General features: G+C 48.5%; 1 protein-coding gene across 3 annotated transcripts in view; it reads right to left on the reverse strand.

Annotated features, from left to right (window-relative positions):
* Positions 1-2,250: 2,250 nt before the first annotated feature.
* The window catches only part of LOC144719294 (ETS translocation variant 1-like), a 33,539-nt gene continuing 11,678 nt past the window's right edge, over positions 2,251-24,111 (reverse strand). For 2 of the 3 annotated variants that reach the window (XM_078595124.1, XM_078595116.1), the window contains exons 8-13: positions 23,272-23,594; positions 18,575-18,640; positions 16,960-17,028; positions 15,779-15,957; positions 14,381-14,482; positions 2,251-5,420 (exon numbers count right to left, since the gene is read on the reverse strand). In XM_078595124.1, the coding sequence (XP_078451250.1) occupies positions 5,178-5,420; positions 14,381-14,482; positions 15,779-15,957; positions 16,960-17,028; positions 18,575-18,640; positions 23,272-23,594 (982 nt within the window). In that variant the 3' untranslated portion in view covers positions 2,251-5,177. The other variant, XM_078595131.1, reaches the window with a different exon arrangement.

Consider the following 24,111-nt stretch of genomic DNA (forward strand, 5'->3'; position numbering starts at 1 on the left):
TATTGTTTGCGCACTCCCAGAAGGCCGCATTGCTGATTTGTAAAAAAAAATTTCCAGTGGAGAGACAGGGAAGGCGGCTTGTTGTTTGCTTATTTAGTCATTCATAATTTACAACTGTGCTGTGCACTTTTCGTTCACTCTCAGAGAGAGGGAGATTACAGGAAGTGGACAAGCGGACCGGCCCCAAGCAGCGCAAGGGGATCCAGATTCATTAAAAACGGAGCTGCATAAAATAGTAACATTCTAACCGCGAATAAACTAACAAAAAAAACTATAATTAAAAACAAAAACTATCAACATAACATGAAAATTATTCCGTCTTGTCATCTCACGACATCTCTACTACGTGTGCTAGTATCATATTGCAATACATCTATGGCTCTTGTCTATGGCCTTTCATTAAGATTTTATTAAATGCAACGGCGAGGGGTGGGGTGGGGTGGGGGGCCGGGCGGCACATGATAAGGCAACTTTGTTGAGCTATCATTTGTGGCCAGGTCGCTTCTGAATCATAAGTTAATGCCTCACTGGGCTTTGCCTGGTAGGATGGAGATGGTTTCGTTGTTTTTGTTTGTTTTGGGTGATTTGTTTCCCTTGCCTGTACGTTGCACTACGATCGTGTTTTCGTACTGTTTGATATTGTAACGTTCTTACCCGCCCCTACTGTGAACAAGAGCTTTATAGCTCATCACATTCCTCCTGCAGTATAAATATTCGGATTCTGAAAACACAATTATGCCGAGTACCCGTTCCACAGTAGCCTATTATAGCACCATCACTGATACAGCCATGCAAGTCACTAGCACTGGGTTTCCCCATTGGTGCTTAATCCATTGGGCCAAACGTTGGCTTATCAGTAACTAAGTGGGGTGGGGCAAAAGCTATCGGCAATTTTTCTTAAGGCACTATCTCCAGATGACGAATGTGCCATGGAAAGGTCACCCGTGGTGTTTGATACCGAACATGGTTTTGGAAATGATAAAAAAAAAACCGCGATATGAAACTACTTAATATAAAAATTAATATTAAACGTGCATAACATCAAAAAAGCGGGTATACACGCGAAGCTTTCCGCTCATGAGTGGATACTTGCCCACGGTGTATACTTGGGAGCATTTGCCACCGCAGGTGGTTACAACAAAGCCCCCTTGGCTCGTGGGTGGTACAAGCAGAACCTGGCACTTAGTCATGCCCCGCCTTGGCTCTGTTTCCAGGCGCTGCCTTTGCGTTGGTCGCCTGTCAGCGCGCGCGCGCCCCAATCGACGTCGAATATCGTGTCCGTTCACTAAAACTGCGTTGTTTCTCTGCAGTGACCGCTCCTGGAGTCGTGTGTGTCGATTCACGCGTTGTTTTCACGATTCGAAGCATTTTTCGATTTAAAGCTTTCGTGACTGCAGGGATTCATCTTCATGGTTCTTTCGGTAAAGTCACGTAGAAGGGATATAATAAAATAATTAAAATAATACAATAATACAAATACATCCATAAATATGATAAATTCCTCTGTTGATATGCAAATTCCTTTGTCAAGGCGCTCTTCCTCCCCTAACCCAGCTTAAAATAACGCTGCCAACCTTGGTGGTGTTCATTCAGACGCTGTCTTTCCGACAGACCTGTTCTTCACCTGAGGACAGCTGCTTGCGTTGTGGCCAAACGTCGTGAGAATTGTATTTTATTATGTTTCATTTTTATTATTTTATTATTTCCCTTCTACGTGACTTTACCGAAAGAACCAAGAAGATTCGAAGCATCTACGATTAGATGAGATCTGTTACGTGCGGCTTTATTGAAATGTAATTTGTTGCATACTTAAATTTACGCCGCAGATTATACAATACGTGTGCACAGTTTGGACCGATGGACCAAAACAAAAATGAAATTTTATTTAAAAAAAAAAACCCGAATCAGGTGTTCATTTTATTTTGGTACCGCATTATCCAATTCGACACACATTTCTCTTTTTAAACAAACTATGGGGGGCAGAGGGTGGGGGGTCTTTATAATCCATTCGCCGTGTGTGATACCATCTGTATAACTTTATTGACACGGGCACAAGTTTGGGTGGGTGAGTCTTATTTTCCAGTCGACTGAAATCCGGGAAAATATGGCAACTCACGATTTCTCCACGTCAAACGGTTTCTGTTATTCTTCAATGGCAATTGGAGAGAAAAAAGCCCGTGCGAGGAAGAGAGGAGAGGGCCCTAGCCTCGATCACAAATCGCAACCAATAAAACCACAGAGACGATTCGATGCTGCGTAACTCATACTTTTTTTTACTGTAAAACAAATGTACGGAATGAACAACAGATGTACCCAAGGCTACACAACAGAAACGATACAACGCACTCGCATGTAATGCGGAGTGTCTGTTAATCATGTATGTACAGAATACAAAACAAGCACTATCAGTAGCATCATTATGGAATATGGTCAGAGTAAATATAACATAACGCGTACATACATAAAGGCCATAATGCCGCTGGTTATGATTATGCTGTTAATACGCAAAAGCCAAGGAAACGCAAGCAGAACAGATATCAACGTCGTGGAATTTAAAACAGGACAGCTATGAATTTGGTAATTTTACGTTGTTGTCGTTATACGTATAAACTTGATAAAATATTGAGGATGAAAAGCGTCGGCGTAGGTGTATGTACAAAATTACGAAACGTTATGTTATATATAAAAATTAGAAAACAGTACAAATATTTCAAACATTCCAACGTACCTCAAAACAAATTACACTTTTTTTTAAACGTCGGGCAATAGTGTAAACAATCGAAATAAATGCGGAAAGTATACACACCACCCCACAACGCTGCGGACAACCGTTACTGCCTGACCCCTCACCCTAAAAGTCCATGGGGCCCAGGGAAGCTTTAAGTGAATGTTGGTCTCACACTCGGCGAGGCAACTTGGACGCGTTTTTGTTTGGTCCAAATCCCACAGATGAAATTTAGATGTCATTCACCAAATGTGTGTGGGGGTAGAGTGATCACACAGTGGCGAGCACACCGTGCTACAAATAGAGGGACCCAAGTTCGATTAGATTCCTGGCCCACGGCAAACAGCGGAGAGTAATATCTTAACCGATTCTGGGTCAGGCCCCAACTTTCCTCCCTCCTAACTTGACCAACCCACATAGACCAACCTCGTCGAGAATGGTCATACAGATCCATGACCGACACAGTGCGGGAATGCCTTCGACCAATGGTGGATTGACGGTTGAATGTTATTCGGATGATTTAGTCTCACAGGGCCCATGCAATCGTTTGCAAATTACATTTGCAAGGTTTGCAAGTTACAATGAAAAAATGTTAATTCAAAGGTTGTCTCGCAAATTCACTTTATTGTGGTTTTAACGGCCATATTAAGGCATAGGTATCATGGGACCTTAGTGTCAGAATCAAAGTATGAAAAATAGTAGATTTTACACTTTATGGCAATAAAACAAGTGTTAAGATGGTCAAATACCAAGGGTAAAACCTATTATAATTATTGATACTTTGATACTGGCAAAAGGGTCCCATGATATAGCTACTCACCTTAGCTATAAATGCTCTGATACATGCATTGTCTTTGTACTGTTTGCCTTTTTGCGTTCTCTGGTCTGACACAGGTGAGGCGAGGCCATAGAGAAGGCCATCTCTGATGTGGGCCAATCAGTTTCAAATACAATGCATATATTATCAGTTTGTTTGCATGTTCACCACAAGTACGTGTGATTCATACTTGAGTCCTTTATAAAGGAATAGGTATCACCACTAAATCATTACCAGTTCAGGTGGTACCCATCTCTGCTGCATCCAACGTTTAAACAAATGCTGCTGGTTAAGTCTGGAAGGCCAAGAAGACCACGAGATATTTAATATGCGGAGACACAGGAAGGCAATATATTACCCAGAATGCGTAGGTATTTTTAAATAAAATTCCGCAGGGCTGTTCTATCTTCATCATAGCAACTGTGAGGATACATGCCGACACAGCTGTCCATATCCAAGGGGTGGCAAAAACAATGATAACAAAGCTATTAAGTGGGCAAACGCCAACTTAATTTAGCGACTAAAAAAACCCAAACCTAAACGTTTATATATATTTTTGGGGGGGGGGGCGGTGGGTAGGAAATGTGACAATTTATCCAACCGTAAAAAAAAACGTGTTTAATAGCTACTTGAACTAAATTACAAACACTTTCTTCCTGTTCTTCGGTGAAGGCTGCGGCAGTTCCACCTGCTCGCTCGTTAGGAGCTTCGCGTTACAGCGGCCGCGACGACGACGTACAAAACGGGCGGGACTACAAAGTTCGCTTTACGTTCCATGCGCTATACAAAACAAACATTTTGCTCAGCAAATTATGCAACAGATTGTCGTTAGCTTTTATTTTATTTGCAGGCTGTGTGCAAACGCACACTCATTCAGTTGGCAGAGAGAGCGAGAGAGAGAACGAGTCGTCCTCGCGTCCAAACCCATCCATTCCGTCACGGTTAGCAGCCGAGGAGAGGGGGGGGGCGTGATGAGTTGAGGGGAACACGACGCACGACTGGGTTGGGGGTTTATTTCAGCGATCGCCTGAAGACAACACTGCAAGCCGCGTGGTGAAAGAGGGCAGGGTGTGCCGCATTAGCCAAGACACGCGTTCAGTTTATGAGCAATATATTTATTTATTCGGACGGCCGTCCCCCTGCTTCACCCCCTCTTCCCCCTCCTCGTCGTCCTCTTCGGTGGGTTACGCATATCGCTCCGCTAATCGTGCTTCTAGCGGTCACGTGAAGCACCGTGAGAAAACTCCATCGATGCATCGACGCGGGCGACCGTACCGTCTCCCCGCCGTGCCCCCCCCCCACCAGCAGTAGGGAGAAACCCTCTTTCTCCTACGTGAGTGGACGGGGCCGTAGGAGATAGACCAGTCAGGTGGCGGAGGGGTCGGGGTAGGATGGACCCACGGAGGGACCTACAGACCGAGTGGTTTAACGAAATTTGACGTGGGCCCTGATGCGAGGAATGAAATGGGGCCTCTCCCTTACTGTCCAATATCCCAGAATCTTCATATCCTGGCACCTGGGCCCCACCACCAGTGCAGCACGATGCGCCGCCTACACCGCTCGAGATAGCGACACCAAGTGTACGGAAGAACCTACGGACGGAGAGACCCATGGAGGGGACCCCCTGAGCGCATGTCAGTAGCTGTAGGCATCTGCGTAAGTGGCGGCGCTCGCCAACTCCCCGACATACGTGGGGAGGGGCGGCGGGGGCGGCGCCGTGGTGGAGTCGTCGAAGTGCGAGAGCGGCATGGTGGTGCCGTCGCTGGGTGCTCTGCGGCACTCCGACTTCACGAGAGGTCGCTGGCCGTCCAGGAAGGCCTGCGAGAAGACCACCTCCGGGTCGCACACGAACTTGTAGACATACCGCTCGCCCGCCACCTGCGATGGAGGGGGGGCGGCATGAGGGGGAGGGGCTTTAGGGGCTGCAGTACAGGTACTTGGAATTTCAGAATCAGAATCATTATTTAGGCAGGAGGAATCTGATGAGCTATGGAAGCTCTTATTTTTTTATATAGATGTCGAGTATGGGACTGCCCCCCCCCCACACCTACAAAATGTGTGTGTACTGTATATATACTTCTTTGGAATGGTTGAAATATAATAATGGAGCCCCCGTAATATATATCCTATTGGTAATTCGCGACGCTACGGCTTCATGTGTAATGTTACCAGTTATACAGCGAAATGAAATCGTTTGTTATTTAAATGTTGACTTAGTCTTACAATTCACATAACCAAGGTCACTTCATTATTATTAGTGTTTGTTTAGCCACGGAAAGCATCACGGAGCCTCATGATTCTTATTCAGGAGGGTGTTGTGGATTAATCGTGTACCTGAGATTTTGACAAATTAATAACTCATGAATTTTTCCTTAAGCCCAAATTAGTAATCTAAAAACCAGTCATACATTCATTGTTATTCTTGGAAATGCTTATTAAAAGTTACGTGCTTAAACCGAACAAACGTGCTCTGGTTAATCCGAAATTCACGTGATCGCTCTATAGTACAGTAGTTACATATCTTTACAACAGTGGGTGGCGTTTGATTGATGTTCATTGGAGTGGCTCTTCTTTAATCCACTTCGTGGGCCAAGCCTTCTGCGTGGGAGCAGGAAAGTGTTATCACTGAGCACGCGCATCATAGACCGGCCGGTCGTTCGCATTCGTTCTCAATCGAAAGAGTACCAATCGAAATCGTCAGTTGTGCTTCATTTCGAGTAATTTATCCGATCAAGTTTTAATTCACGAAGCTGCACGATGGCAGAGAAAAGTAAACACTATTGATACCTACATTGGGAATTTGGCATAGAGAGATCCGCGGAAAATAAATAAATAAATATATATTTGGATTGTTCGTGATTTTTAATTATTCACTGCAGTCCTCCTCGTCATTCGTGTGGACAATCGAGTCAACTGCACTAATTAAGCACAGCCTACATTATTATTTAAGCAGGAGAGGAAATAAACCCATTGAGACACGTGGAGCAGCATCGGCCCTCTTTTTCAAGGGAGCGAGATCCTGGGTCAAGACATTTTAAGTACAGGAAGCACTTGCAAACGTCTTAAATGTAACCAAGCTAGTCCAAGTGTTGCCAATAATCTCATACACAATTTTAACAAGGCAAAGTAAAGAAGGGGCCAATAGCACTTCAATATTATGAATAAAGAATGGAAGGCAACTTGTGGAAAGGAAAGTTACTCGATGGGACAATTAGGAGGTAATGACATTTTAAGAAGGTTCTGAATCTACAAAGAGACCATCCCTAAAACGGTAACACCCTCGGGCCCCCCCCTTCTCCACCCGCTCCTCTCCCCTCCATAAAAAGTAACATGGCCCAGTGTGCAGGCACGACGCGTTTGAGCAGTAATCTCGCGGGAACTTTCCAATTACGAACACGGAGTGCAAAAAAACATTTAAGCTGAGAATTACAAAATATGTATTACAAGTCGACATTTTGCACAAGACGAAAAGGTGCCGTAACAACTTCTAATTAGTGATACAACTTAACCAAATCACAACAGAATTATCATTATCATCGTCATTTTTTATGAAAGTATTAGTGGCAGAAAAATAGCGGAATGCCTCTGGTGTCGCCGTCAAGACGCACTGGGGAGGGGGGGGGGGTTCGTATTCTCACCGAACATATTCTGGGTCGCTAACACTCCAGGTGGTTGGTGACTAATAACAGCGGTCTACAACTTTTTAGACGTCGTCTGCTTCAGAGATGAAATGTGCTGTTTATTATGGATTTTGACTTGCTGAATTCAAATATGACAATTAAAACAAATGATTGGCTACTGTTCCCAAGATATTTAAGTTTTTACATTTCACGTTTATGTATATTTTGTAGAGTTTTACTCATAAATTGTAAACCTAGGGCTTTTCATCTGTTTATGCTTTACATGATAACATGTCACCTGTCCTATTCATGTGACACTTTAAAAATCAGCAAAAGGGTTATATAAATGAAATGTATGATGAAACAAAAGGCAAAAAACTATTATGTATATGTAGTGGGTTCGAATTAGGTGCACACACACGCAGCTTGGAGGCAACACTATTTATTAAACGGTAAGTAACATAACGCTGTACATGAGGTGGTGACCACCTTCCTCAACTCACTAACACTCTGGAACGCGACACAGACTGGACCAGGCAGGCAACGGCCTGCCTGGCCCAGGACGACGACTCGGGACTTGACGACCGATGATGTCTTCACTTTGGAGTACAGTACAACCCCTAGCACGCGTTCACACCACGCTTATATCTGCTTTGGCGTGGCCGGCTCCGCCCAGGCGTGGCTGGCTCTGTCCAGGCCACGCCTCCCTTCCCAGGCCACGCCTCCCTTGGGGCCCCCAGCCCTCGTACGGGCCGACACAGTAGTGACCATTCTATGTCACTACATCACCCCCCCCTGTATAAACACACAGCCGTCCCCGGCTGTAACACAACTGTGAAACATCGAAAAGGTGTGCCTCCGAACCAGCAACATCAATAAATGACCGGCGACCGATAAGAAATACAATCACGTAATATATACAGAATCGACGAGGGTAAAAGGGAACCGCATAGAAAACGGGGAATTAACAACAAATATACATGAAAACTGGCTAACCCACTTACGCTCCAGCACAGCCTCCCCGTGAGAATCACTCATGCACCGACATGTGAGTGTGGCCATTGGAACGACGGCGTAGGCAATGAGCAAGGAGTCTGAGAGGCATGTAGAGCAGCCAGTCTTCAACGGCCCAAAAGGGCACGGCCCCTCCCCCCCAGGAGTCAAGAACAGGAGGAGCAGGAGTAGCTGACGCAGGCTCCACTCCCTCCCCCCCCAGTCCGTAGCCGGTCGGCATAACCGGCGACTCCAAGGTGCCAGGTAGATACTGCCTCCTGTGACGAGAACAACTCCTCCTGAGGCATCACTCAACGAACACTCGCATCCACTCTTCGGACATGACAGTCACCCGTTAGCACCCCCCCGCTTTTCCGACGTGGCGTCTCTATCCCAAACCCATGCACGTCGGCCCTATCGTGGGGGGAAATTCCATGTTACCACCCCACCGCCTTTCCGACGCGGCGTCACAACCAGTAGCACGCATCGGCCATATCGAGGGGGGAATTTCCATGTTACCACCCCACCGCCTTTCCGACGCGGCGTCACAACCAGTAGCACGCATCGGCCATGTCGGGGGGGAATTTCCATGTTAGCACCCCACCGCCTTTCCGACGCGGCATCACAACCAGTAGCACGCGTTGGCCATATCGGGGGGGAATTTCCATGTTACCACCCCACCGCCTTTCCGATGTGGCATCACAAACCAGTAGCACGCGTCGGCCATATCGGGGGGGGGAATTTCCATGTTACAACCCCACCGCCTTTCCGACGCGGCGTCACAACCAGTAGCACGCGTCGGCCATATCGAGGGGATTTTAACCCAGTCTCTCTCCAAGACTCGCATCGCAGCATATAGCTGTACCGACCGAGCTGAGACGACCCATCGTTCACTCACTGCACAACATGCACCCTAACAACTGAGGGATACAGTCCCAACGTAACGGGACAACTCCACCTGAACACTACGAATCTCCAGCTCACTTTTTAAACGCGCCTCGGAGTGTCTCACTCTCCGGGCTGTCAGGTCAAGCCATCAGACACAGCATGATGGGACCACACTCTCTGAGCCATGTGAGCGCACAGCACACTAGGCTAGACAAGCCACGGAGTGTCTCGATCTCCGGGCTGTCAGGTCAAGCTGTCAGGTCAAGCTGTCAGACACAGCATGACGGGACCACACTCTCTGAGCCATGTGAGCGCACAGCCCACTAGGCTAGACAAACCACGGAGTGTCTCGATCTCCGGGCTGTCAGGTCAAGCCGTCAGACACAGCATGACGGGACCACACTCTCTGAGCCATGTGAGTGCACAGCCCACTAGGCTAGACAAGCCACGGAGTGTCTCGATCTCCGGGCCGTCAGGGCGAGCCTACAGCTCCAGACGCACCACGGAGGGTGTAAACCTCCGGGCCGTCAGGTCAAGCTGTAAGCCATTACATGACGGGACCACACTCTCCGAGCCATGTGAGCGCACAGCCCACTAGGCTAGACATGCCACAGAGTGTTTCAATCTCCGGGCTGTCAGGTCAAGCCGTCAGCCATTGCATGACGGGACCACAATGTTCGTGTTAGACACGCAACACTCACTGGGCCATCCTGGTCAGGATCTGCGCCCCAAGATAGGTAACAGCCAGCACCACAATTCCAAATCCCTGGCAGCATGTCACCATCGCAATTTAACAGCATCACAACACACAATTTGAATTATGATCCCCCACTGAACTGATCCAATGCCGAACAGGTACGCACAATTTGTGACGATCCCGAATATTCAATGGTCACAACAATACACCTCACATCCCGTATCCGTACACATCATCTCCGAGACTCGCATTGCAGCATGAAGCTGTACCAACCGAGTTGAGACGAGCAACGCAATTTGACGGCAATTAACGGAAACGCACCCCCGATCCATGTAGAACACAAGGGGCATTCCCGCACAAAAGACATCATCTGTGCAACAACGGACAGGAACCAACCAGTGAGTTTGAAACACACCGAACCTGTCATTTCAAAATCCCCTTCAACATTAACCATGGGACTCAGGGCATTCGAATTTTGAGAGCAAAAAACTATACACAAACCCCATCGCCGAATTGATTCATACAGTATATGCAGTATACGAAGTTCGTACAGTCAATCATATGGAGCAATGCTCCCTCCAGTCCCCACATGGCAACACACCCAATCAATACTCCAGACAATCCGTACATAATAAATAATTACAAGCAAGTACCCAACAGTCCATACACTGTTAACAATTTCAAGCAAAGCTCCATTCGGTCTGTACCTTGGCAACAATGATGATTAAAGTTTCTGACAGTTACACGTGACAATCACGAGCAAAATTCCATACAGTATACACAATAACAATGGCGATTTCGCAACAAAACGATGTAACAACACGAGTCATTAACATGGCCACCTACAGGATATCAACGGAGCTCGGGACACCCAACAACGAATTAATCATTAACTACACCCAGAAGATACCGATCTCGACGCCGTAATTAACAACACTGTTACAAGCAGACACCCGCATGGAAGCCGCGTCAAATTATCACGCACACAACCGGACGAACACGCTCCGCAAACCAGCGAGTTAAAAAAAACACCCGCGATCGCAACCCGGCGCACGCAAGATGGGTGAAGTTATTATTATTTTTCTTGGGGCCGGGTGCTCGTCATGTCACGACTCGCCTGGCAACTGTGAATAGCGGAGGGCGGCAAGGTGGAGCACTGGGACGGCCCGAAGAATCTTTCATGGTGAACACGGCCTGCTCTTGCGAACCCATCCACCTCTCGCGCTCGAGCAGAAGACTGGAACTCCCCCTCCGCAGGCGTTGATGTCGGCGGGAGCGGCATTTCGGCAGCAGGAGCGGCGTTTTGGCGGGAACCGCGCCCCAACCAGCCGCCGAGTTGGCGGGAGCGGCGTTTTGGCGGGAACCGCGCCCCGACCAGCCGCCGAGTTGGCCGGAGCGGCGTTTTGGCGGGAACCGCGCCCCGACCAGCCGCCGAGTTGGCCGGAGCAGCGTTTTGGCGGGAACCGCGCCCCGACCAGCCGCCGAGTTGGCGGGAGCGGCGTTTTGGCGGGAACCGCGCCCCGACCAGCCGCCGAGTTGGCGGGAGCGGCGTTTTTGCGGGAACAGCGCCCCGACCAGCCGCCGAGTTGGCGGGAACAGCGCCACGATCAGCCGCCTAGTTGGCGGCCCCACCGCGTGGCCCGCATGCCCAGGCCTCCCCCGCCAGCCCCCGCAGAGACGACGGTGTCCTCTCCCCGCGGCTCCATCGCTCCGTTCCCGATGGCAGCGAAGCAGCGGTGCAATGCCAGTCCCGCCCCTCCGCGTGCAGCGCCATCTCTCTCTCTCTGTCACCGGGGCTGCCATCCCCGGGGCTGTCCGAAGGATGGTCGTCACACCGTCCCCGTCGTACGAAGGCGTCCAGGTGAGTTTTGTATTTGTTTTTCGTGTGCCCATTTTACTTCCCTAGGATAACACCTAGCAATATTTATATTTCCACAACTTCTGACACCAAATGTAGTGGGTTCGAATTAGGTGCACACACACGCAGCTTGGAGGCAACACCATTTATTAAACGGTAAGTAATATAACGCTGTACATGAGGTGGTGACCACCTTCCTCAACTCACTAACACTCTGGAACGCGACACAGACTGGACCAGGCAGGCAACGGCCTTCACTTTGGAGTACAGTACAACCCCTAGCACGCGTTCACACCACGCTTATATCTGCTTTGGCGTGGCCGGCTCCGCCCAGGCGTGGCTGGCTCTGTCCAGGCCACGCCTCCCTTCCCAGGCCACGCCTCCCTTGGGGCCCCCAGCCCTCGTACGGGCCGACACAGTAATGACCGTTCTATGTCACTACATATATATAAGTACATAGTTTAGTCCTTATTCAGTGTCTACTCGGCACTTCTTGGCTTGTCTCTTGTATTCATTAAATGGAGCATCTCTTGTTACTGTCCTGTAATAGTCTGCAAGCATTGATAGGCTCCATTTGCCCTGATAGCGTTTCTCCATTGTTGCAATGTCCCGGTGAAATCGCTCGCCATGCTCGTCGCTCACTGCTCTGCAGTTCGGTGGGAAAAAATCGAGATGAGAGTGCAATAAATGTATCTTTAGTGACATGTTGTAACCAAGGCTTTTGTATGCATTGAGGAGGGTTTACACCAACTCCCTGTAGTTGTCTGCCTTGTTGTTTCCGAGAAAATTTGTTGCCACTAACTGTAAGGATTTCCATGCCGTCTTTTCCTTGCCACGCAGTGCACTGTCAAATGCATCATCTCGAAGAAGTTCACGAATCTTAGGACCAACAAAGACACCATCCTTTATCTGAGCTTCACTTAAGCTTGGAACTTTTCAACGGAGGTACTTGAAAGCTGCTTGTCGTTTGTCCATGGCTTTGACATAGTTCTTCATCAGACCCAGCTTGATGTGTAACGGTGGTAACAAAATCTTCCTTGATTCAACAAGAGGTGGATGCTGAACACTTTTCCTCCCAGACTCCAATTACTGTCGGAGTGGCCAATTTACTGTGATGTAGTGGGAATTTCTCGCACAACTATCCTATTCGCAGAGAAAACAGCAGTACTTTGTGTATCCACTCTGCAGACCAAGCAAGAGAGCAACAACCTTAAAATCGCCACATAGCTGCCACTGATGTTGATCATAGTTTATGCACCTCAAAAGTTGTTTCATGTTGTCATAGGTTTCCTTCATATGGACTGCATGACCAACTGGAATTTATGGCAAAACATTGCCATTATGCAGCAAAACAGTTTTAAGACTCATCTTCGATGAATCAATGAACAGTCTCCACTCATCTGGAGCATGAACGATGTTGAGGGCTGCCATCACACCATCGATGTTGTTGCAGGCTACACGATCACCTTCCATGAAAAAGAATGGGACAAGATCCTTTTGACAGTCACAGAACATGGAAACCCTAACATCACCTGCTCGGAGATTCCACTGTTACAGTCTGGAACCCAACAGCTCTGCCTTACTCTTTGGTAGTTCCAAATCCCTGACAAGGTCTTTTAGTTCACCTTGTGTTATGAGGTGTGGTTCAGAGGAGGAGGATGGGAGAAAATCTGGGTCATATGACCTTGATGGTTCAGGACCAGAAGTTTCATCCTCTTCCTCTTCCTCGCCTGACTCAAGTGAGAATTATTCTGCTGCATTAGTCCTTCTCCGTGGGGTACTGGGTGTATAGTTGATGGAATGTTTGGATAATGCACAGTCCACTTTTTCTTCTTTGACACACCTTTCCCAACTGGAGGCACCATGCAGGGGTAACAATTGCTGATATGATCTGTTGGCTCTTTGCTAATCATTGGCACTGCAAAAGGCATAGATTTCCTTTTCCTGTTCAACCACTGGTGAAGATTTGTTGCACAAGTGTTGCAGCATATGTGTGGGGCCCACATCTTGTCCTGATCTCCAATTTTGCAGCCAAAATAAAGATGATAGGCTTTCTTCACCATAGTGGTTTTCCTGCGCTTTTGTGATGAAAACGTCACTTCACCACAAACATAGCAGAAGCTATCTGCTTTGTTCACACAAGTACGAGGAATCTCTGCTCACTTTGGCTAAACAGAAATGTGTCCCTTTGCAAAATCAAACACTGACAAATAAGAGAGCACGACACTGCATGATTTCTAGAGCTGATATAGGGCAATTTGTTCAGCAGAGGGATGTAAGCCTAGTTATGATTGCATCATCCATGACTTCTAGGAATAACATGATGCAATTCATATCATGTATGACACAATACCAGGTTCAGATTGCATCATTCATTGTTTTGCTCAAAAAGCAAGTACTGTCATAGATTTATTCATAGATCCAGTCAAAGATATATTTTAGTCATTTCTGGTTGAAATTGCGATCCCTTCCCTTTATAACTCACTTATTCTCCACCATTCCCAAGTTAAGGGTCGTATATCCTGACCCAGTAGCATATCCTGAAAACTAGAGACAATCAACAATTTTAAGCATAATTTTCATTCTTAGTGACTCAGAATGAGTAAAGTTGGACTACATTTATTTCGGAAGCAGTTTGGCTGTAGATCAGTGTAAGTAATGGGCGTAGCGCGATAAATGCGCTGGATGACGTGTGGTGGGTGTGTAAATATTCTCCGGGTTCCCGAACCCCGTGAAATGAATCTCTTTGATGAGGACGCGTGTCGCCTGTGCTTGCACGTACCTTCTGCATGATGCCCTTCTCGTAGTAGTACCGCAGGGAACGGCTCAGCTTGTCGTAGTTCATGGCTGGCCGATTCTTCTGGATGCCCCACAGCCGAGCGACCTGTGCAGAATAAAGCCGTGTTTATTTAACTGGCCACCAAGCTTTCGGGGGGAGATACTAACATCTGGAAAAAATTAGCTGCGTTTACGAAATATCTCCTTGCTTTAATCGACTCTTTGTCAATACTCCGACCGCCCCTTCGTCGGAAAACAAATTCCTTCGGAAAAATTAAGCACGCAACAACGAATTTCACCACGCACGAGCTGCCCGGGAGGCCAATGAAAGCTTGTGTGTGCGTGCGTGCGCGGGCCAAAAGAGAAAGCAGCAAAGTTGACGAGAAGAACAAAATAATTCACATCGGGGACCGCTAATTGAAATATGCCACCATCTGAAGAAATAAAGAGCTTATTGAAACGGCTCGTAATTACAGTGAATGTTTCAGTTGTTTTTTGGTTACATAAATTCTTAACACGAGCAAGTGTTGCTAGGAATAAATTAATAAATACTCCTGAAAGGAAGTCAGTGGTTCTGTGGTGGATTATTTTTTGTTTTAACCGACTTGAGTCTAGGGGCCGGAATTCGCCCACGGTGTCTCGGAGACTGTGGTAACACCCAGTGGAAGGCATTGGCAAAATGTTACCGCCAATCCGCTCATAATTGGGATCAGAAATTGTTACGGGCATAGTTGTGGGGGCAGAGGTAAAATATTCTGTATTTAATCTAATTCATGGTCAAGAGCGCGACGAGAATTAGCCAATTTTGTGGTCAATGTTTTACTGTCAGTCTTGCTGGATGTGAAACAAAACCAATTCAGCCAGCAGCCAGGACAGCGGAAGCCCCCTTTGCACTCGTGGTGCTGTAAGAAAATTCAGCTTCACAAAGCCACAATCAAGGCTCCAACCGTGGGGTTTGCCAAACAACCCAAGATAGGGCCCACAGGGCTTGGGAAATTGTTGGTGCCAGTTCTGTGTTTTCCCACACATCTGTGCGAAAAGTGCGTGCATTACATATTCTGCAGAATTTGGAGATGCAATTGTTGCTATTGAAATGTATTCTTTAAAAATATATTGAAAAGATGCATTTTTGTTTAAACATTTTGAAGGAGCAATACTAGTTACTCGTAATAGATATATGAAAATATAAAATATGTATATATATGGAAAGCGGTAGACAATAGATCTTGCAAATGAAAGAGGATCTAATTTTTTTTGTTTTACGAGGTGGAGCGGTAGCGTAGTGGATAGTGCATTGCGTGTGCACTGTGATCTCTCTGGGAAATAGATCCGGGTGTGTATCTATTTCCTAGACAGACCTGGCTGAAGTGAAGAAACCCGTGACAGCGCTAGTAGCAGTTACCTCCTCCGGGTCGAGCAGCTTGAACTCCATGCCGCGCCCAGTCCACACGATGGTGCCGGCATGCGCCGGGTCCTCCAGCAGCGCCACCAGGAACTGCCAGAGTTGCAGCGAGCCACGGCGTGGGTACACGGGCGGCAGGCTCTCGCGGAACCCACATACCTCGGGCTTCACGTCCCCACCTGACACGCCACAGCACCAGCAAGATTTAGACTGGCGCGCTTTAGGCCACAGCCCTATAGGCCAGAGCCCTTGAGGCTGGAGCCCTTAACGCCAACGTGCACATCAAAACATCTACATGCTGCGTCTTTCCATGACCCGCACAGAATGTGAAGGACTGCCCTCTGACCAGACTGCAAGGAGGACTGAGAGCTCTGAACACTGCCTATGACGATGATGGTGGGTTGCCTGGCCAGGCCAAGTAAGTACATGTGAGAAGAAGAATGTTCTACTTCTGGAGTCCATGGGCCCGTGCAGAATTTGGTACCCAAATTCGGTAACTCTAGAGGTGTCAAATGATTGAGTGACACCAGTTTGTGTATGTGGCTAATTAATGTGGATAATTTGCTTGCTTAATTGTTCAATAAAAAGTATTTTCATAATTCAAAGAAGTTGATATGACTTAAGCTTTGCCATCGCAGGTAATACTAAGTGAACTATTTGGTTTGGGCCCCTGTGGACTGACACGACAGCGCAGGTCCTCGCGTTCGTGCCGTACGGCTCCCCCGGATGTGTTTTCCCGGTTGTGTTGCATTGCTCTTGTTGTTCGGCACGACGTCTGACGCTTCGCTCCTGGGAGCTTCTTCGATCGAGTTCGTGAACAAGCGCCCAGCCCGTGGAGCAAAGCGTTGGAGATCGTGCCAAAACAACATGCAGCACAATCCCAAAACCACAACAATGAATATCCCTCGCGCTTTAAGAATCTACGTAGACACGCATGCACGCACGCGGAGAGGTAATGCCACAACACATAACGGCAAAAAATACATTTGCCCAAGGAGTCTATGTAGGTTACAATCGGGGATCTTTGTTTTTGCATGCCGAGCACATTGTGGGTATTGCGCATGTGAAAGCCAGCACAGCTCGTGAGCGGTGGTCATCCTGTGTACTTGAATTTGTTTTAACTGTGCATTTTGAAAGCAAATCTAGAATTAAAAACACGAAATACGATGCCACGGACGCACCCTCAAACCGGTCTGGTACGACACAGGCATCGTCGTAGTACGACCTCCCTTCCTTCTCGTACACGAACGCTGCACGCAGACACACACACAACAGTAAGTGGAGGAGACAGGGTTAGACGCGTCACCGGTGAGCACAAAACAAAGACACTCTTTGGTTATTTCGGTAAAGTCACGTAGGTGAAAAAATAAATAACTAAATTTAGTTATTTTCATTTTAATTTTTTTTCTTATTTTTCTTATTTAAAATTTTACCTATGTGACTTTACCGAAAGAACCAAAGAGTATGGATCCTTGCAGTCACGAAAACTTCAAATCTCAAGACAAAGATCCCCCGTATAGCCTTAACATACTCTTGGGGCCAGTGCTGTTAGCAAGTAGCACCTATGAAGGCCGGATCGGTACACGAGGCAGGTGGCCAGCACCACGCCCGACCGCCTTTGTCTCCCCAGTGGCGATTTTTACACACCAGGTACTCATTTGAGGCTGAGGCGACCTATGGGAGGCCCAGGACCGGTTCAGATAATCGTCACTGGTGTTGGCCATGAACGGGAATGGAACCCCGGGTCGCCAGGTTTGTAGCGCAGTGCACTAACCGCTAAACTACCGCTCCCCACGTTAGTGTAGCACACACACATACATTCCTCCTCTACACAGACAACAATTACGAGCACACTGGATGACTTGAGAATTGCTCGAGCGGGGAGTGGGGGGGGCGCCCCAACGATCACCGATTCCAATTAGCCGTGTTACGAGCGAGCCTCGGATGCGCCGCCGCCGCCGGCCGGAGTTGTCGCACAAGACACCGCTATCCGCCGCCGCCGCCGCACCGAAGCAGAAGCACTTTATTCCCAAGTGTCAACAACTGCACTAGAGTGGGGGACCGCGGAGGGGGGGAGGGGTTCGAGGCACCGCTTTTCTGGTCACCCAATCCGGTGGTCAAACACGCGGCGCGGGTTCTGCACATTTAATACGACGACGTAAAGCTCTAAAAATAACCTGCCGACTCACTGACGCCAGCGAGTCATTCGTTTAGATTTTAGAACGATGACTCAAGAGCCACGGCGACGAGGGCGCGAGTATTTTTCAAGCAAGAGCTGCCACCTACGCCACCCTACGCCAGTGCGGTGATCATCAGAGGCGTAGCCCGGCGCAGCCATCGGCGGTCATGCTGGGTTGGACCGCACATTACTCGGCAAGGCGAAGACGCCTGCCGGCACGGGCAGCGAAACGTCGAGCATCGTGCTGAACAACACGCAATGGTACCGTCACAATAAAAAAAACGTCAGAGGCAGCTGCCACTGGTAACACTCCTACCTGTGTTGCTGTGAACAAGGCACCATTGCCAAAAATGTCACCGGTGATATACATTTAAGGCAGCGTTATTGCCGAATGTATGGTAGGCCAATGCTTTAATTAGCAATTTATTATTGCCACTTCCCATTGTGGGCACGGGTGCAAATCTTGATGCCCGTCGCCGCAATCATCGGTGCCAACGGAGATTAGCAAAGGCAGCAACTATCGTGAATTGGAAGCCAAGGAGCTGTAGGTGGGGGGCAGGGGTTGGGGGTGGTTTACAGGGGAAGGGGTGAGCAGCAGCTCAGTGCCGCCGACCGACCTTCGCTGTGTTTGGAGGTGGTGAAGCCGTCCCTGCCCATGTACATCGGTGGGCAGCTGGGCATGTCTGTGCAATTGGAAGGGGTGCCAGGGAGAACAGACATCATTATACGAGGTCGCAATCATTAAACGCAAAGTACGTGCCACGAATGAACCACAATACCTTGGCGATCTCGTCAAGGAGCATAAACCATCACGCGAACTCCCGTCGTCATCCTCGCAGCAGCCACTTTTGCCTGCCCATCGAACAAAGACGGTCACCGCATCGCGCGCATTCAGATGCGCTTCTGTGGCTATCTGGAATGCTCTTTCTTCCGATATTAAGAAGCCGCTGAAGCTAGGCACCTTTAAACTAATCTAGATTGAAAACTAATTTAGATTGAAAACTAATTTCTTTAGAACTGCTTTTTGCGTTCAGTTTGTTGTCCTTCCGCCGCACCTCCGATTAGAACGGATGGCTACGTATCGTGCAAAAGAAGTTCAACATACATACATTATGTGTCTGCAAGTCTGTACGCGTAAACATGTACAAACATGCAGGCATCGGTGGTGTGTCTGCAAGTCTGTACGCGTAAACATGTACATGTACAAAGGCGGTGGTTAGCGTGCTACGCTCTGGGTCGACTCAGCTTAAACGTGAAGCTGTTGCGGCATGTACACATGAGTGTTGGGCAGGCAGAGGCGGCCGGGGCTAACAGCACTTACCTCAACAGCCCCTCTGGTTACAGGGGGGACGTTTGTCTCTGTCCTTTGTCTTTCGATATGCAAAGACAAAGATCCCCATATAGCCTTAATAGACTGGTGGGACAAGTACTGTTAGCGAGCACGATGAGGCCGGCATGGCACACGAGGGGGTAGGTGGCCAGCACTAAGCCCAGCCGCCTTTGTCTCCCTAGTGGCGATGTTTACACATCACACCAGGTACTCATTTGAGACCGAGTCGACCTATATATATATACACACACACGCTGTAAACTGAAGTTGGATCCAGTCGTCGTTATAATAAACGCAGCAGCGATAAACGTCACAGAGGAGCGGGCACGCTGCCCAGCATGAGGACATCAAGAACATCACAGGCAAATCGATGATGCGCGCTGGTGACGTTACACGGCTTAGCTGCGACACAACGCTTATCTCATGATCCGGAGATCGCCGAGTTAAAATCCATGGAGGAGAGGGGTTGGGGAGGGCGCGGCTTAATAATACAAAAATAAAATGAGCACTAATTTGTAGGAAGTCAACAGCTGTTGTTCTGTGGATGAAGCCGGCCCCCCTCTACTATAAAAACGTGGAAGTGCCCAGGTTTGCCAATGGACACGATGCAGTGTCCCCGTGTTCGTTTTCGCGCAGGAAGAATAATGCAAAATCATCGTGAAGGTCACTCTTGACAGTCCCGAGTCGTCCACAAAGGCCGATGCAACGACTGGAATTGGAGGAGTCGAGCGTGTCGCCAACGGTGCCACACATCATTACGATGGCTGCCCGTTTTTCAAGTAGTGGCAGAAGGGTGGGGGAGGGGGGTTAACGTAGCCTTTGGCTGGGGAGGGGCCGAGGGTTAATTTATTTAACCAAGGCGGAGGGAATAGGGGGGGGGGGGCAGGGGGGTATGAAAAAGACAAGGAACAAAATAACAGACGAAAGGAACAAGAGAACCACACCCATCTGACTCCGTCATTGTTCTCGACCGTCTGCCATCCGTCACCCCCGTTGTGCGATTCATTTGCACAAAGTCGCCAACGAGCAATTCTATGTGCGCACCGTCGCGAGGGTGAGGATCGATTTTTGTTAAATCGACGAGTTGCTTGCACGTGTTTTGGGCGCCGTGGTGGCGTGATGTTAACTCCCCTCACCTGGAGTGGCTGATAATGATGGTGCTAACTGATGTAAAAAACACGTGTTGCTGTGTTCGAATAATTATCGGCACACGATGCTGCCACGGTATCTAGACTTGCAATCGAGATGACGCCATTTTGATATCCCGAAGCGGCAGTTAGAACGACGGTGCAAGTTTCTAAATCCCTTCGCCTCTGTCCACCCAGCAGCAACAGAAATGGTTACGGCATAGCAGGTCGATGGGCAGGTCACGTGCGGGGGGGTAAAAATTATGGTACTTGCACCGATTCGATCCCGACCCTGACGCCTGTATATTTTGGAGTTTGAGCGTTCTCCCCGGGGTCGCGTGGAACTCTCTCTTGGTCCTCCAGTTTTTTCCCCTTCCACATTTAGAATCAACAATAATTTAGGATATTTGGGAAAAAAACACGTTTGCAAATAGCGCATTTTTTTCTGTGGCATTCGTCCCAAGTTTTGGCAAACCGTTTTATCAATTTGGTCGGTTTTTGATTGGCCGAATCCCGAATAGCAATACCTTAATACTATAGTTTTTTTGATAATATCCCAGTGGCGGATCGTCTTTAGGAGAGTCATGGCGCCCCTCACGCACACCCCATGCCGCATTATTGACCGATATCCAGACAGGGCTAATGGACGCATAGAAACTCGGCAGAAAGTGTCATGATATCAAACGACAGCGGTCATCCACGAAGTTGATTTTCCAGGTAAGCAGCCTGCAGAGAGAAGTGTGCACAGAGGGACGTGGAGCTCTCCATTATTAACAAGTTGCTTGCATTTAGAAATGTTCCGAACATCAGATGGAATAAGCCTAACGCATGAATGGAAATGCACTCGGTGCCGCTGCCTTGCTCGGGAACAGATTCCCACGTCTTGGGCTGCTCTGCCAAGCGAACGCTGAAACCACGTTTTTTTTTTTCTCCAAAACAGCTGCCCCCCCCCCACCTTAGGTTAGATTTAAAAAAATGGCACGATTTTTAAATGAGCTTCACGAGGCCAGATAACGCACATCGCCCCTCTCTATCCGCCATTTCCACGCAAGCGACTGCAAATTGTTTGGAAATCGGTGATCGCTAACGTTGCGCCAACCGCTCGTAAGTGGGAGTGCAGTCATTACGAGCTTCTTTCGCCCAGTGCCACTGGCGCACCTCCTCGCTTTGAAGCTAACGAGCTTGACGGCAAGGCGCCCCCCCCCCCCACCACTCCCTTCCCCGGATACTTTTTTTATTCAGCGAGACAAGGCGGATCAATAAGAGGCCCTTTTAGGACATTTGAGCGGTTTTGCCGGGGGAATCCGATATGCCATCAGCTAAGCACTGCGCCGTTTCATGCACTCGTGAGCAAGATGCATCTCAACCAATAGAATTGACCAAATATTGGGTGGGGGGGGGGGGGATTAACGATGCCAGAGAAATCAGCGCAGCGGTCAAACCCATCCGGCCGCTCGCCATTCCGCGAGCCGCCAAACCAGCCAACGCCCGCCCGCCGATCAAACGAGGTGTGGACGGCTGAGGGGAGGGGCCGAGGGGGGGGGGGGAGGGGGGGTAAGGGAAGCTGTGGGGGGGTGGGATCGGTGGAGAGTGGACCCAGAGATTTGTAACCCACCGAGTAAAATTCTGCACTGCAACTGTGCTTGACGATGCAGACATTCGATGCTCTGCTCTCCCCAGCACGACACGGGCGGAGTGGGGGGTTGCATCTCGATGCGAGCAGCGATTTTCTGTTATCAATGTCGTTTGTTTTGACCCTCTCGTTCGTATCGTTTTCTCGCAATTCCTGTCGTCAATGCAGTTTTGCTCACTCCAAGAGCACAAACATTCGTGGGACGTTTGCATAAGCAGCAAGCGACCAATTCTTAAACGTGTGGTTCGACGCTTGTTATTCTGGACATTTATATTCGATTTCGATTGAAAAATCTACCCGCCGTGATGTGGCCACTCGTCGCCATCACAGACGTCGCCTGGTGTGCTCCAGACCGGTGGGGAGGGTGCCCGAGTTGCTTGGGCGTGATACTCAGAAGCCGTTGCCACGCGTTCACTGTCACACAATCTATTACTATTTTTTATTTTACCAGGTAAGGCCCATCGAGCTAGATAGCTCTTTTTCAGAAGCGACCCTGGCCACAAATTATCGCTCAACCAAGCGGTTTATGACGTGGACACTTATAGAAGCCGAATACTCTCAAAGCAAAATCTAGAGGAAAAAAACGGAAGATCCACACGACGAGGGTTAGGATCGCTTGCGAACATGGTTTAAATGCGCACGACCAAGTCATGAATAGGGACTCGGCAAATCGTTTAATGTCTGAAGTCTGCAAAGTAGGGGGCTTAAGCGACGTTCATTTCCACTGGCAACAAAACTGAAACCTTTTTACAAGGACTCATGTCTGCATTAACCACAATACTTGCAGTCAAAATGCAAACAAGTGTGTTTTTTGTTTGCATTTTGACTGCAAGTATTGTGGTTAATGCAGACATGAATTCTTGTAAAAAGGTTCCAGTTTTGTTGCCAGAAAAAAGGGGAAATACCCTATTATTGCAAACTCTTCACCAATGAAAGTGTCTATTTCCGCCTTGTTAAGGACCAAGTCACAAAACCACTTTCATATGCATTACCTTCACGAATACAAGTAACAACAACAAAAACTATAACGGCAGCCATCAACGGAAAAGCTGTTCTAAGCACGTGCAACGCACGCACGCACGCACAGACAAACGGTCAAACCAAACTGGTTGCACAGCAGTAGCCCACCTCCTCCACGACGCTCGCAGCCAATTACGGAGATGTTGTTAAACACTCGCGATCTCATTAGCGAAGCAGCTGCTAATAAGGCACACGCTCGCTCACCCATCTGGTAGGGGCACTCGTTCCTCTCCTGCTTGATGGAGACGGGAGGAGGTGGTTGTGGTTGGAAAGGGGGGGGCGGTCCCCCCCCTAGCGTGTGGTGCGTGTGGCCGTGGGGGTGCTGGTGGGGGGCCCCGGGGTAAAGCTCCTCCCCGGGGTATCCCTGCGGCCCCACGTACTCCTGCTTGAGGCCGCCTGGGGGCCCCTGTGGGGGAAAGGGGCCCGCCGAGAGTGGCTCCGATGCCTGGCGGTGGAACTGCGGGCAGCCGGAGCGTGCCACGTGCAGCGGGAATGGAGGGCACGGATCCGACAGCTGTCGTTGCAGCCTTGGAGGTCGGGGGGGGGGGGTAGTGGGTCAGAGGGGGGAGGTGGAAATCAACACCGAGGCATGAAATATGCGGATTTAATTATTTAACTTATTTTCAACAGATGCTCGGGTAATGATATTCTGTTACCCATCTGCATTATCATGCTCCTCACTATCGACAGGTGTCGATGCGTAAATTACGCGTGGAACCTGCTGGCCATTGGAACATGTGAACACGTTGGGCCGTGAACAAGCACGGTCCTCCCCATAAATCATGATTCACCACTCCAGCGATTCGATTGTCATGATTACAGTTATGAAAAAAAACAATTATTGTCATCGATTTTCCACGTCTCCTTTGTTTTTTTTCTGGTTTTTCTCCGTCTCCTTTTGTACAGAATTGGTCTCCATTAGTCTGAACGTAATATCAACAACTCATTTGCGTATCGTATTGCAAAAATCGTATATAATACATTCTCACATGCTCAATTGGCCACACGTATCGTGAGCGACGTGATGCATTTCTCATCGCCGAA

Source organism: Lampetra planeri, chromosome 1 (assembly GCF_965212315.1).
Source record: "Lampetra planeri chromosome 1, kcLamPlan1.2.h2, whole genome shotgun sequence".
NCBI lineage: Eukaryota > Metazoa > Chordata > Hyperoartia > Petromyzontiformes > Petromyzontidae > Lampetra > Lampetra planeri.